The sequence below is a fragment of the Seriola aureovittata genome, chromosome 13 (assembly GCF_021018895.1).
Source record: "Seriola aureovittata isolate HTS-2021-v1 ecotype China chromosome 13, ASM2101889v1, whole genome shotgun sequence".
In the NCBI taxonomy this organism is placed as follows: domain Eukaryota; kingdom Metazoa; phylum Chordata; class Actinopteri; order Carangiformes; family Carangidae; genus Seriola; species Seriola aureovittata.
The window spans coordinates 10,196,257-10,211,037 of NC_079376.1; the positions used below are offsets into that span (position 1 = coordinate 10,196,257).

The following is a 14,781-nucleotide window of genomic DNA, read 5'->3' on the forward strand; positions in this document are numbered from 1 at the left end:
AATAACACATTAGTAATTCCAATATGATGCTTTTATTGCAATATGCATCCACCCTGTTGGCTAAAGGGATGCTGTTATGAAGCTAAATCTTCCCTTAGGGATAAATAGAGTATTGCACATTTTGCCCCCATTAAATAGTTTGTACACCAATGTGCCTGTCAGTTGCTGCTCTACTGCATCTCCTTATGACCCACTCTGCACCTCTGGGATTTCTTTTGAACCATAACTCTGTTTCATGTTTTACTGTTCGTCTCACCACCAGCCTCAAAAGTGTGTTACAAGATAAAAGTAAAAAAAGGGGCTTCAGTCGGACTTTGCTGCCGAAGGAGACCTTTGCAGAGAACTTTCTGTGAAGTTTGCTGTCGACTGGCCAAAGTCAGCCTTCGATATTTTGAAATATTCAAAGGTAATCTGAAAGGCCACAAACTTTTACCTACGGACAAACATCTCCATTGTTGGGAGAAGTATGCAGATCATGTACTTAAAGATAAAGGTAACACTACAGCAATGTAAAAAATACTCTGTTACGAGCCCTTCATTCAAAATCTTACTCAGTAAAAGGGTTGGTTAAGGTGACATTAAATACTTTAAATGATGGGCGGTGAAATTTGTGTGTGTATCTTGAAACAAGAATTAGAGAATTTCAAAATTTTTTGAAATTTTCCTACCAGATACTTTTTTATAAGAAAATAAAATGTAAATTACAGATTAAAACACACATTCACAATAGCCAGTCTCTACAGCTGTACCATCAGGTACAATATTTCTACAGTTAAGTACAGTTACTTTAAAACTGTATTTAAGTGCAGTACATCACACTTCTGAATACAATGCGTTACTTCAGGGTTCCGCCATAACAGTCCCTGTATTCTAAGAGGCTAAAGTGAACTTTTCCATTTAACCTCTGACACCATTGCCACTTCATGTAAAGATTATTTTCCTTGCCACTGCACCAGTTACTGTCAAGTCAAGTCAGTTTTATTTATATAGCACCATATCACAACAGAAGTTATCTCAAGGCACTCTTCATATAGAGCAGGTCTTGACCGCACTCTTTACAATATTACTTACGGAGACCCAGCATTCTCCCATGAGCAATCACTTGGTGACAATGAAAAACTCCCTTTTAAGAAGTAGAAACCTTGAGTAGAACGGATCTGTAGGTGGGCGGTGGTCTGCCTCGACAGGTCAGTACTGCAAGAAAATAAAATTTAAAAAAAGCAGATAGTTAAAAGAAAAAAAGCTTTGAAGGCAACCCTTTTTTCATAAAAGATCAAGTCCCATGAGCAACATGACCGCTGGCCTCAAAACCGAACTAAGCTCTACTGAAGTAAACCAAACTGACCCCAACAGCAGCAATGAAGTGAAAGGTGACTTAAGGTCATCAAATTAGTATGCGCCAGATGAAAATGGTAATTTACCATGATATTCCTCTAAAATGCTTGGTCAAGCACAAGCGATACTTCCCCTATTTGTCATGATAGCTCAGAGCGCACTGGGTTGAATCACAGGGATTGAAGCTAACAACTAGCCTTACAGAAATGGAATTAAACATAGCCTCATGTCCCTTTGAGATATTGCATGGAAAAACAACAGGCAAGAAAAAGCAGCTCAGTATTAGCACTGAAAACACCAAAATTTCATCGAGGCTGTAAGGTTGAAAAACCTTAGACGTGTAGCTACTGTAACCTATAAACTGCTGTTTTTATATCATCACATTCTTTTGAAACTTTGCATTTTCAAAATGATGTGCTACAAAAAGTTTCCAGCGGGGTGACAATACATTTTTCAGATAATTCAGTTGGTGTTTAAATTGATTACTTCACCCAAGTAGGAGAATTTAATTGATCCATAAAGGGAAATTTAATTATCACCAATTTTGGAGATTTGTGGTTTTTACTTGACACCTTTCAACCATCATCTACTTTAATGGGTACATTTTTAAGTATTTTATCACTTGGAGATGTGAACCAGCCAACCCACATTTCAGGGTATCTGTGTTGTTCATGACTTTACCAGTTCTATCTACGTACAAAGTACTGTTTATCTGAAATAGCTTCATCACGTATACTGGATAATGTGCCATTTGCATTCGGACTACTGTGCAACCAGCTCTTGTCTTTATGCATTTACAATAATGGGAATGTGGAAGTGGTACAAAGAAAAGCACCGCAAAATGTTCAAAAGGCACATTATCCAATAGTGTCTCAGATGAATTATACATAGTACACAGACCCAGTTCTCCTTCACATTCAAAGCTCTTTGCTGAGAACTTTTCACCCTTTCCTCTGGGTGCTGCCTTTCAAAATTCAATAACTTACTCAGGCATGAACCCACAATGTCAAAACTTCAGTGCAGCCATCCAGCACTTTGAACCACAAGATCAGACTTCTTCAGAGCATTTTTGTCCAAACTTTCCAATCTCTACGTAAGATGTTTGCTTTCAAAGGTTCCATTCAAGGGATGGAAAAAGAGGCCTAAACCTTGAATGCAGAACCTCAAATAAATCTTTAATAACAAGTTTACTTGTTTAGCCTAAAGCCAGTTGTAGTCTCACTTCATAAGACATCATTAGAAACAATGAGTGAAAAACAAGAGTGTTTGAAGGTTTTTGAGCCACTGGGTCACAGCACTTTAGACAGCATCTCAAAGTTTTATAGTTTTTGCAAGAGATGTTGGTGTTCCATATTTTATTTGCCTGCCAGGAATTCACACTCATTTCTGAGTGCTTTTAGATAGTTTGCAAACTGCTGACAGAAGCACTCAGCAACTTAGTGTAACTATTTTAGTTTGGTCAGTTTAGTTCTTAGCCTGTTGTCTGAAAATCTCTGGACTTTTTCCATCAAATACAAACATAACTGTAACATCACTCGTCTGAGAACATCTTAGTGTTTTTGCTCTCTAGAGGACTCAAACTTTGAATCTACTGACTTCTGACAAGATACCACTCCTATTAATTTACCAACTAAAGGACCAGTTTGTGTAAACTGTGTGATTGTTTACAACAGTTTCTTCCATGCTTAGATTTTAGGACAGCCAAGAGCATAGAGTTGATAGACCAAAGTAATCAAAAAGTAATCAGCTATACACTGATCAAATGCAAATCAACCAATCAGAGCACAGCTATAAGCCTACCAACAAACCAACAGATTAGAACTCGGCTACAAACCATCTTCCATCTAACTCATGCTGGGAGAAGCTCCAACCCCCTGTGACCCTAAATAGGAATAAGAAAGTATTAAAGAAAACTTGAAATTCACCTGTTCATTGCTGCAGCTACTTCTATTTCTCCATTTACCTTCACCTTAAATGGATTTTCTGTCAAATACTGTATACAATAAATCAGTAAACAAACACAGAGGGCAAGTTCAAAGCAGTTTTAATCGCATTATAAGTTTCCATACAGTCATTTACAAGTCTAAGCATTTCCATTGTTAAATTGCCTTTTTCATGCTTATCTTCTCCATGCAGTGTCATCATGAATTAAACAGGAAACACAGACCATGAACACAAAGCCTATTTCCTTTCTGACGAACCCATACAAATTTGAAATCTACGGTTAATTACGTGTTAACAAAATGAGAGGAATCCATTTTCCAGACCTTCTGAACCTTTTTGTTACATAAGTTGCTATAGAGTTTCTCACTGCACTGATGTCTCCAAATAAATCAGACTGTAACCGTTCTCCTCAAATTGAAGCCTTTTCTCTGTAGAAAAGCATCAATCTTGCCTCTGACCCCTGAGTTGTCTGGTCCTCGTCACTCAGGACATATCTCAACACAAAGGTTTGCTGTGCCTCATGTTATTGGCACAGGTCCGGCCCAGATTGGCCCCCTCCAGAAGTAGATCGGAGAGTCGGTCCAGGCCGAGGCAGGTGGTGAGGGGGCTGATGAGGCCATAGAGACCACCTAAGGCGATGCTGAGGGGCCAGCCAATGCACAGCAGAACCACCAACCAGATGATGCACCAGAAACATGAGCCACAACCGGCCATTCTAGTCTAGGAGAAAGAGAGCAAGTAGAGAGTTGTTGATATCGCATTCAAAGTGAATATCAGCATGATTTGCAAAGCCAAATGCTTCGGCTTGAGTTAAGCAGACATACAGCTAATACTGAAAACGATAAGTTAGGAGTTGGGAGGAAGTCTAGGAAAAGAGCACTTTTGATTGTGAATGACAGCGTGTCAGCAACTACGATAGCATCAGTGTGTGTTCGTGCGAGCGACCGCATCTCTTCAGTGATGATGAGATTATCAGATTGAAACGTGCCCTGTTGATGATCTGGATGTACTTGTCAGGATTAGGCAGTGGCCTTGACAAAGCATGATAAGCTGGCAACCTCAAGCAATAACTACCAGGCCGCCCACTTACACAGTGTTGAGGACCGGCGCTGGCACCTTAGTCACCCACTAATAGCAGATCAGCACAGATCATGCATAACTTTGGTAATGAGCATTAATTCACCTGTCAACGCTGATATTAAACAGCACCCAGGAGTATGATGTGCTGCTATTTTGAGCAGTAAAAAAATGCCTGTTGTATTATTCGTGAGGAAAAACTGCTGATTAGAATGCCATACAATGTGTGCCTTGTCCCTACCTTATGATTTATGCATAAGTATAGTGGCAAACAAATGTGGAGAATTTTCCTACAGTGAGATTTTCTTTTTCTAAGAAATGCAATATTAAGCTAGTTAAAATCCACCAGAAAAATCTGCCCTGAGGCTCAGCCTTGAAGTTGAGATTGTACAACTGATGGTTTTTGGAGTGTGAAAGTGTTGTGTGCTGTCAGACTGATTCCCTGAGTCTGTGTTAGCTTTATGACACAATGGTCAGATCCTTGCCCCCTCTGGGCACTACTGTCTTGACTCTTGCGCGTGTAATTTCCTGTTGTGACATTACTGCCATGAAGGGTTGGGCAATAAATTACACATTCAACACAAGCATGTCCCATGGTGGATCCCGTGCTATTGGGAGACGCCCTCAATTTAAAAAGAAAAAAAACCCCAAACTAACCATGTCAGCAACTAAATCTTCATTATTTTAAGGTCACAATAACATTACACAACCATAACAAGTGGATCCTTGACTTCTGCTGTTTCCTCAGACATCAAATGAAACACTTCTCATGCTCTCTACTTCCCTAATATTCTTCCTCTTGCACGTCTTATGTCTTGCTTATGTACCGTTAAACTATTTGCAAACCCCTTTTAATGATTAATAATCACTATTAATCTTTATAAAAGCTTTGAAAAAACAAAAACTGTGGTAAACAATTTTATCTGCAGCACAAAAGACATTTTTATGTGGTGATTACTCAGCACACAGAAAACAGTAACATACCATCTGTGCTCTTGTACATTGCAGTTATACAGATATTCTACGTGCATTAATGCAGTTAGTCCCTGTGACACATCAGCCCATAGCAAAAGTTAGAAGTGAGAGCTTTGCAAAGTAGCTATTAACCTAATGAATACCTGTCGTGTGAGTATAAAAGACATGTTCACCTTCTGCAGAGAAAAGGTTCTGGAGTGAGACAGCTCCTGAGCTCCTTCTTGTTTGTAGCTTTTCCTTCCAGTCTTCCAGATCCTGTGTGAGACTTGCAGAGACGTGTGTGAGCAGTGGCCACTTCCCACTAGTTAGCTCTAATTTACTACAACAAGGTACCACTGAATTGTCAGGAGTCCAGCGGGGAGAAGACAGAAAGTTAGTAACTGGAAGGCTTCACAGAGGGAGGGTATTACACAATGCAGACATTCACATGACTCAAGAAAAGGTATGCTTGGTGTCATGGGTTCTTAGAGGATTAATTAGATATGTATGACAGAAAACCATGTACATTTCTGTTATGGCTGCATGTAAGTAAGTCTGTTGTAGCAACGGTCATTTAAACAGTATAAATTATGAAATATTGAATCATCATGTGATACGGTGCATTGGTCACAGTCTTATGGGCTCTATGCCAAAACGTTTGTTAGTAAATCATAGGTGCAGCCTCAGCTGACAGACATAATCTCCCTTATCTAACCTCTCTTTCTAATCCTTTCCTCAGCCAACAGAAAGACATAGTCTACTACTCCAAAATACTCATGTTAACCTCGACCCCGAGTGCCCTGCTCTCACAAGATAGAAGAATACACATAATGTGGCTCCACACTTGACTGAATGCAGAAAATGTGTCTCTCCACATCCATCAACACATGGTTCTCCATCAGGTCTTTAGACTGGCCCAGGCGAGAGCAGCTGTGCAGCTGACCTGTTCGCTCAGCTTGCCTGAGGTATGATGTAACAACCAACCTCTGGTGCATGATAATGAATGAATTTCCGGTCTGTGTTTTTGTCTGCAGGGCTGTGGACTGTGTTAACCTCTCCGGTTTGAGTGGATTTATATTAGAATTACCTAGACTAGTCCTGGTTGGAACTTGGCTTCTGAATGGTTGTTTGTTTCCTTAAATTTAGTCGTTAAACCTCAACCCTAACCCTGACCCAGCTGATGCGATCACTTCTGCGGAGCACTGTACTGACTACTCCACGCAAAGTTATGAATGGCAGAGGGTGTAAGGCTTGCTGGTTGAGTGACTGTGTACATCCAGAGGGCAAGATGAAATCCTCTAGCATGCACACTGGCCCCTGGGTGAAGTGACTGACCTACAAATGCAGCTTAGTTGCAGCTTGTGGAGCTGGTATAGCCTGGGCCAATCAGATTTGAGTTGTGCTTAAAGCAGAGGAGGGAAACAGATGAATGGCTGAAGTATCATGATAGAGATTTTGACAAGGCTTAAACATATTGACTATACAATGTATTTGTCTGTCAGCATGTGCGTGGGAGAGAGATATATAAATTACAGTCTCTTAAAGAGTATTATAAGCTGTGGTGGGTGCACATATAGTAAATCATGTCACAGACAATGAAGGGTTTCCATTTTTTAATATAAAAGTACTGATGGTTACAAAATCAAATTTTCTACAAAATGAAGCATTATTATCATGAGGATCTCCTTTCAGTGAAAAACAAAGTCAGAATCACTTACTCCATACTAATCTTTTCTTAAGGGACAGTCCTTGGTCCCCTTAATAACTGAGCCCCTTAATTTGACAGTAGTCCCATCTGAGGATGCTCTATTTTGCTTTCTCTTCCTCGCTGTCCTCTCCATCGCTGTCGCTGTCTCTTCCTGGATGCTCTGGCATCTTAGCATGGCCCACTGTATCTTGATTTTCTTCCTTCTCACTGGTGTCCTCAGAGTTTGGCACTGAGCTTACCTCTCCTTCTGGGTATTCCTGCTCCATGGGGGTTTCTTCCTGCAGGTCCCCAGTTCTAGCTGGCTCTTTCTCCACAACAGCATCTGTCTTGGTTTGTTGTGGAGGCTGAGCCAGTTTCTGCTGTTGCTGCTAAGGAGAGAAAGGAAAATATTCAAAATGCAGAATTAGTGTATTTCCACATTTATTTTCAATATTCTGGAACAAAATATCAAACCTATGTGCATTCTGCTGGGATATATTCCATGTTGAGGGCAATGATCTTTAGATACCATCAGAGCAAATAGGTCTCTCTCCCTTAATAGTCTTTTTTGCCTCTCTACCATGCTATAATCCTCTTTAAGTGAACACAGAATACAATATGTGACACTGAATATACAGTTGAAAAGTCACTCAAGCTCCACATTTGATATGCTTGGCTTATGGCCTGTTAATTCTTTTCTCCACATACACAACTGCAACAGTTCTTTTGTATCTGACCCATTTACTCTGTTGAAAGAATAAGGGTCACATAATACCAAGATAGTGACCAGGGAGAGCGCGTGACTGCTTAATGTAACATGACTTATAAGAACTTAAACAGAGATTTGTGTGTGTGTACACCACATAGCAAAAGTACCAGTTTTAAATGGTTTCAGGTGTATCATAGAAGAGAAGCTGACATTACCGTGATACAGTATTATATCATTATTGTATTTAACAAACATTCTTACCTGTCTGTACTTCTGGGAGGTCTGGATCATGTGCATGTACATATTATACACCAGGTTGGCCATCTCTGGCATGTTCTTGAGGATTTGGTCTGGCTGTCCTGAAGCATCTCTCTGAGGAGAAGAAACAAAAATTTATCAGTTAGAGAAAGATTGTTTCGAATCCATGTTGTGGTGCGAGAGGAATGACGAAGTAATATATCTGTCTTGTTAGCGGTCGTTTTTTCAGGCACCACCTGCTAAACTATTGATCTGAGGCAAAATGTTCAGGGAAATTACAATTCACTTGCTATGTGAAAGCAAATTTCTCGGTTGCTGCCTCCAGCAATCTCTGCTCACGTACTATCAAAAGGAGTCGAGGATGCAGAGTTTGTAATTTGATCAAATTAGTATGCAGACAGAGTCTTCCAGCCTAAACTGAGGAGTTAGGTGAGCAGAATATTCAATCTGCTGGGCTGTTACCTCCTAAACACAGGGGTGATGCTCACATCGGCCCTTTGGGCATCATGTCGAGGTGAATGCACTGATGGACTCAGTACTTTAAAACTTAACTGTGTGATTTTATTGCTGTAAAACTGTCCGTACAAACATCACTGTGTTAATGTGCTAAGTGATTGAGTGAGCAGACATCACATTTGACATCTGTTCAGTCCTCTCTCATCGTGCTGTAAATATGTATATATCCATATGGAGCATTAAGCAGCAGTGTTGTCCTTTATTTTTTATAAATGCCTCTGTATCAGCATTGTTAGGTATCCTGTGACAGTTCTGGTCCAGTGTTTGCCAGACAAAATCTGACTTTTACTCTGCATCTGCGTGTACGCAGCAGGGGTTTACTGGCTCCAGATAGACGGGCTAAGCAGGGGCCACATGTGTGTGCCCAAAAGAGCTGTCCCTCATGGGGATCAACACTCTAGAGTCAGAGGAAGTGTCACAGGCTATGGGGTATTTTAGACACCCCTGTTGCCACACACGCCAGTCAGTGAGACACAGTGACCAGACAACAGTCATCTCATGCTGGCCTGGCGGGATTTGGGAGAGTGGTTTCGCTTTCTGACCTTCGGGGGTTAATTATAGCCAGGCCGTGTTTCCCATGCCTGCAGATGGCCGTTAACGGATCAGGGCCTATGGGTAAAGCTGCAGTAAGGCTTAGGACCAGTGAGGATGAAGATGCCATTCAGAATATAGAGGTAGGATTAGACAGAGTCAGGGGCCTGTGGCAGCAGTGGCATGAGTAAGCTTGGTTCTTGTCTACAAATCTGGAGCTTGAGAACCTCATAATCATCCACATTCAACAGAGTAGAAGATTATTGTGCTTCAAGAAACTGGTGTGCATGCATGTGTGTTTACTTACAGGCTGTTCCTGGCTGTAGTACTCATGCGGTCTGATATGCAGCTGCAGAGGTCTGGCTGTGAGCTGGTTGAAGGCTGGAGTCAGCTCGAAGCAGTTCTGGAACAGTGACACCCGGGCAAAGATGTACAGACCCAGTCTGGCTCTTGACATGGCCACTACCAGACGCCTCACATCCCTGTGGAGAAAAAATTGAAAATTGGTTTGACACAAGAGGAAGAAAAAAAAAAATCGAAGAAGTGGCAGAGGTGGGGGTGAAATTATAAGAGGAGAAGAAATCATGTGTAGGAGCAAAAACAAACACTGAAGTAAAAGGGATCAAAGTGGAAGGATCAAGTAAAGGAAGGAAAATTGCAGTGTTGTGTAGGAGGTGAGAGGTTTAGTGAAGGATAAGCAGCAGTAGGTGAGGGGGACTGTTATAGAAGCTGAGAGAGAAATAAAGGAATGGGAGGCAAAGGGCAGACAAAGAGAGGGAGAGGTGGGAGAGTGCAGATATGTTACTTTTTCTTGCACTCCAGTAGAATTAAGAGATTAAAGACAGACGAATCATTTCCCAGAGAATGGAGGAGTCCTGCTTGGCTTGCTGTAATACCCAAAGTGGTTATTTATCTGCCCCACTGTAGAAGAATGGCACTCAATGTCTATATATCCAGGTTAAACAACTCAGAAAAATATACACAGCAAGCTCTGAATTTGAACAAACGGTAAGACCACAGTTAGGCTACATTCTATTGTGTAAGAACACTATTCTCATAGTACATCCACCTTTTATGTTGTATTATGTTTAAGTTTTATACAATACACATGCAAGAAGAGAGCTTCTAAAAGCCACAAAAATTTGATATTTCACAAAGTGAACAAAAAAAAAAGAAGAAGAAAAACAAGGAGGAGTATGTGTCAACCTTTTAGTGTATAATATATCTTCATATCGTTTGTATGGGCAACCTAATGGAGGTCTGCAAAATATGACCATTTAGATTGCCTATAAATCAACACTATGAGACAAATGCATCTTGGCTTATTGAGAACCACAGAGCATGGAAGATGGCAGAGCCTCTGAGGGGGAGCAAGTCTCTAGCTTACTCATGCATCTGTCATGACACTGAAAACAGTCTTAGATTTGATGTAGAAGAATTTGGCACACTGTCATGCTTGTACAGATTCACTTAGAAATACACATTAACACATACAGTACGCACACTGACATGCAGCCAAAAAAAGTGGAATATGGAGTCCACCCTAGCACTTCATGAGATTAAGAGGATTAATCCTTGCAATATGCATGATGAGTTCCATCAGCACGTAGAAGAAAAAAAGGCTCATGGAAACAATGGTGCAGTGTTTGTGAGTAAGTTAATGTGTGCAGCCTATAGATTTAAATGAAATGTTACTGCACATTTGGAGGGAGAGAGGCTGCATGGTACAAGATGAAACTTGAAAGCACAACATCTCCACAGAGACAAACTACAAAAGCCTACAACCAATGAGCACAGAGCTCTAGAAGAGATGAACCAATCACAAAGCATGATAGCCTGTGGACCTGGCACAACTGAGAGACGCCCACCTGGGCTGCGCTGTGACATGGCAGGGCAAAGTGGATGAGTACCGTTTGTGTGTGTGTTCCCACATGTGTGTGTGTGTACATGTCAGAGCGTGTCTGGATCTGTGCTTCCCTGTCAAAGAGTGTGCTCCTACATGTGAGTGTGCCTGTGTGTATCAGCAGGAATGCTTCTCCAGTGAAAGCAAGGGTCAGCTCATCATATGGTCAGCTGTGTCCCCTGTGGTTGTCACGGCAGCAGATTGCCATGAGGAGAGATGCAGGAGGAGGAGGATTGTGAATTGTGGTAAAATCAGTGGTATGCCACAGTGATCCCTGTATGTGAAAAACACAATGGACACCACAAGAATTTCCCATGAATCACTGCTTTTCCAACCACTCAACTTCCCATTCAGAAGTGTCAGGGACACCAAGATATGAATGAATATTAAGTTAGAGCATGACTATGAAAAACTGGATAACAAGACATTTTCTGGTATTTTAATTGCTCTGTTATTTAAGGGGAAGCAGGCTGATTTTATATGTTTAAGTCTGTTTACAGGTCTTGGGCAGTACTACTGTATAAGTCTAAAAAGTTTTATAAAGCCTTTTGTGACTCCAAAGGAAGCTGCACAAACCCCCCTATATTGATAACTGCAACTGTAACACACATTGTTACAGGGATGCATTTGACAGCCAGCCCACACGGTGTTGAGCTGAGAATGTGTTCAAGGCAGGGTGTAATATCCATTGTAAGACAAGATCAAATTAATGATGCTGAGAGGAGAGCGGGTGCTGCTAGCAAGATAAACTACCACTTTCTGTGGCCCGCTGCACTCAGCAGTATCAAGTCATTGCTTTATCTATGAGATGAGGAAATATCAAAATAGAGTTTTTAAGTGTTTTTCTCTGCCAGCTAAAACTGACCATGCTAAAGGGTGGGGTGTTGATGGGAGGGACATGTATTTAGCTATAAAAGGAATGAGTTATTATTTGCATCGGGGTTCCAATATGCAGACTGTCCAATGTGAGGATGGATGAATGCACTGGCAGTGCAACTGTGAGAGCTGTGAGCAGCACAATTCCAACAGCAGCCACTGTACATCACAGCCAGAGGCCAGCATGGCAAGCTTAAGTACTGTGGAAGAGTTCAGTCTCAATTGTCTGGTTTTAAAACATGCAGCATATTAAGTGTGAAGAGCTCATCAGGATCTCGTGGCAGCCGAGGAGTGAAAGGCCATTTCACTACGAATCAATTCAAGGAAATTAGGAAGGAGGCGGCAGTGAGGAGCAGAGAGATAAGGAGACCGAGTTGAAGAATAAGAAGAGAGGCCAGCAAGGGACTATAGTTAAGCGGAGAGCAATGGGACATGGAATGAAAAGACATAAAACCAACCACTGCAGTTTGGTTAACCATCATGACACTTAATCACTGTTATATGGTTTGTTATATGATGAGAGCGGCACTCTTTGTTTGATATTCTCAACCCAATCATCAGAGCACAATGGCTTCTCTTAACCAGGACAAAAGGTACAGGCAGCTCCACAGACATGCTCCTGTCCTGAAACACCCTCTGTCTCAAATTAAGCTTATACATTCTTCAAGACAGGCACAGTGTTATTGTTTTTTGTCCTTTAGCAAACTGCATTCAGTAGTTACACATCACAAAGAGACAACGCCTCCTGAGAGCAGCTGTCTCCAGAGAGTTAAGTGCCTACATTTCTGCTGTGTTTTTTCCCTGGAGGATGTGTATCTTAGTCGTTCTTAGTACACAAGTATATTTGTAGTAGAATAGCTGCTGAAGATGTCTATTTTGGGTCAGGTAAGTTTTTCTGCTTGGCATGTATTGAAGTAATTACCTCAGGTGTCCCACAGCTTTGGTGCGGACCAGTGAGAGGATGATGTAGTCATTCTGCTGACCCTGGAACCTGTCCACTGTTGTCACCTGCATAGACACACAAACATTTTCATTAATGAACAAAAAAGATACAAATACACATAAATATCAAAGATATGCTAACTAAGCAATGGCAGCATGTATTTTGCAAAGTAAATGAGTGTTTGCATTTTAGGTAGGTGTAGGGATTTAGCTGAAATGTTTAGAAACATGAGCGAGACTGCTTTCCGTCTTAAATTCTTTTTCTTTATTTATTTTTGAGCGGGGAAAGATGAGCGACGGTGACTGTGTTTTCTTGTTATTGCCGTTATCGCTGTTGGCCACATGGGCAGCCAGCGGGGCTAATACGGCTTAGAGGGCATTTGCCATAACTAGCCTCTTACCTGGGCCCTTGAGACTCAGGGCCAGGGTACTGGGGGCCACGCTGCTCGACTGGATCAGAGATTATTTTGAGGGAGACAGAGAATAGAGGAGAAGTGGCTCTCTGTGGGATTTTTTTTCAAAGCAAAAGGAAATTTGTGTCAGCCAATTTGCTTTTGTAAACTGGCAATCCTGTCTTGCAGAGAAGTATACTTATTCCTGTACATGAAGAACAGAGCTGTGTTTTGACTTTGTCAGTGCTGTCATGACTTACATAATAAAGACAACATACTGCACTTGCTATAATAATTCTAGCTGCCTATGCCATGGCATTGCTGCCACAGCCTTTGTCATCCACATCTGTGCACAACCAATGGCAGTGTTGAAGAGTGTATTGATAGAGCACATGTTCTGTCTTGATGTCAATAAAAAAAATTCTCAGATGCGTATAGCCTGGACTTCATGTCCATCTTTAACAGAGTTGCCAAGTTGGACAGCTAATTTAGACGCCCCTGGTTCCAGAAGTAAAAGTTCCATTCATTTTCCCACAGAAGATGTTATATTATTTACATGACTCACAGTTGGAGTATTTCTACCCCTTGGATTGGTCATCAGCATAAAAGATGAACAAATGTGTTCAAAAATACTTTGAGTTTACTACAATTCCCAAGGTGCATTTCAGCAAGAAACATCCAATCATTTGGCTTTTTTTCTTACATCCTCTCCATAGCAACAGCAGCCAAGGCTTAAGGGGACTGTAATATTTAGAGCCGTCTGCCAAACTGAGAGAAAACCGTGATTTTTCAGAAATGTAGCTGAAATGATTAAAACTGATGATCTTAACATAAAGCTATAGTTTCATTCCATCATCAGGGAGAGTCCCATGTTTCAATATTAAGTAACATTGAGGATATCATTTCAAGAAAAATACAAAATGAAGATACAAATAAGGAAAAACCAGCATCTCTGCCCACTTAGTAATGGCAATGACAACCATCTTGGAAGGAATGCTGTTTGGTTTAATCTACTTAATGTAAGACTACATGCAAATAGAGGTTATAAAAACAAAACATGCCATAAGTCCTTTGCTGTTGTGAGGTTATATAGGCTACATGTAGATAAACCCAAAGCCAAGCAGAAAAAGGTTGGCTTTTCCTCTGTAGATCTGCACTCTAGAGTCGATCAATAGGACATCAGCTACCAGGACGACAGCAACCACCCATGAACCACCCATGCTAAATAAATCATCCTGTGGTCATACCATTTAGGCTAATACAACTTTAAGAGATCCTGGAACTCCCTCTGCAGAAACCTGTCAAAAATCCCTTTTGGGTAACAGGAAAGCATTGTGGACAGAGTGTGTAAAAGAGAGTGCAATGGGTCTATCGAGGTAGTACACCAATATTTATTTAGGTCTCTCTGTTGCTATGTAGAACAGGTGCAGCACCAGAGGCAACAATATGGCAGCTTTACAATAGCATGAGGGCTGTATGTTCAAGTCAAATGTTTAATGCTCAAGTCACACAGCCGTGATATGCATGCATGCACATGTCCACACAATCGTGACATACTCAGAATAACTCCAGCAGACATTTGCTGAAGTGGGATATAACTATGGAGGTAAGGGGCTATGTCTACAAGGTTTAAACTGAAACAGTGCAACTTGTTTTT

General features: G+C 41.1%; 1 protein-coding gene and 1 long non-coding RNA gene across 3 annotated transcripts in view; both read right to left on the reverse strand.

Annotated features, from left to right (window-relative positions):
* Window positions 1-3,362: 3,362 nt before the first annotated feature.
* On the reverse strand, window positions 3,363-5,780 carry LOC130180249 (uncharacterized). The gene is made up of 2 exons (XR_008829380.1): window positions 5,505-5,780; window positions 3,363-3,999 (listed from the first exon to the last, which is right to left on the reverse strand). It is a non-coding gene; the product is annotated as an uncharacterized LOC130180249 (long non-coding RNA).
* Window positions 5,781-6,908: 1,128 nt separating this feature from the next.
* The window catches only part of aqr (aquarius intron-binding spliceosomal factor), a 46,751-nt gene continuing 38,878 nt past the window's right edge, over window positions 6,909-14,781 (reverse strand). Inside the window, exons 33-36 of one of the 2 annotated variants that reach the window (XM_056393236.1) lie at window positions 12,713-12,798; window positions 9,319-9,493; window positions 7,968-8,078; window positions 6,909-7,383 (exon numbers count right to left, since the gene is read on the reverse strand). In XM_056393236.1, the coding sequence (XP_056249211.1) occupies window positions 7,117-7,383; window positions 7,968-8,078; window positions 9,319-9,493; window positions 12,713-12,798 (639 nt within the window). In that variant the 3' untranslated portion in view covers window positions 6,909-7,116. Of the gene's footprint in view, window positions 7,387-7,967; window positions 8,079-9,318; window positions 9,494-12,712; window positions 12,799-14,781 lie in introns of both variants that reach the window. The other variant, XM_056393235.1, reaches the window with a different exon arrangement.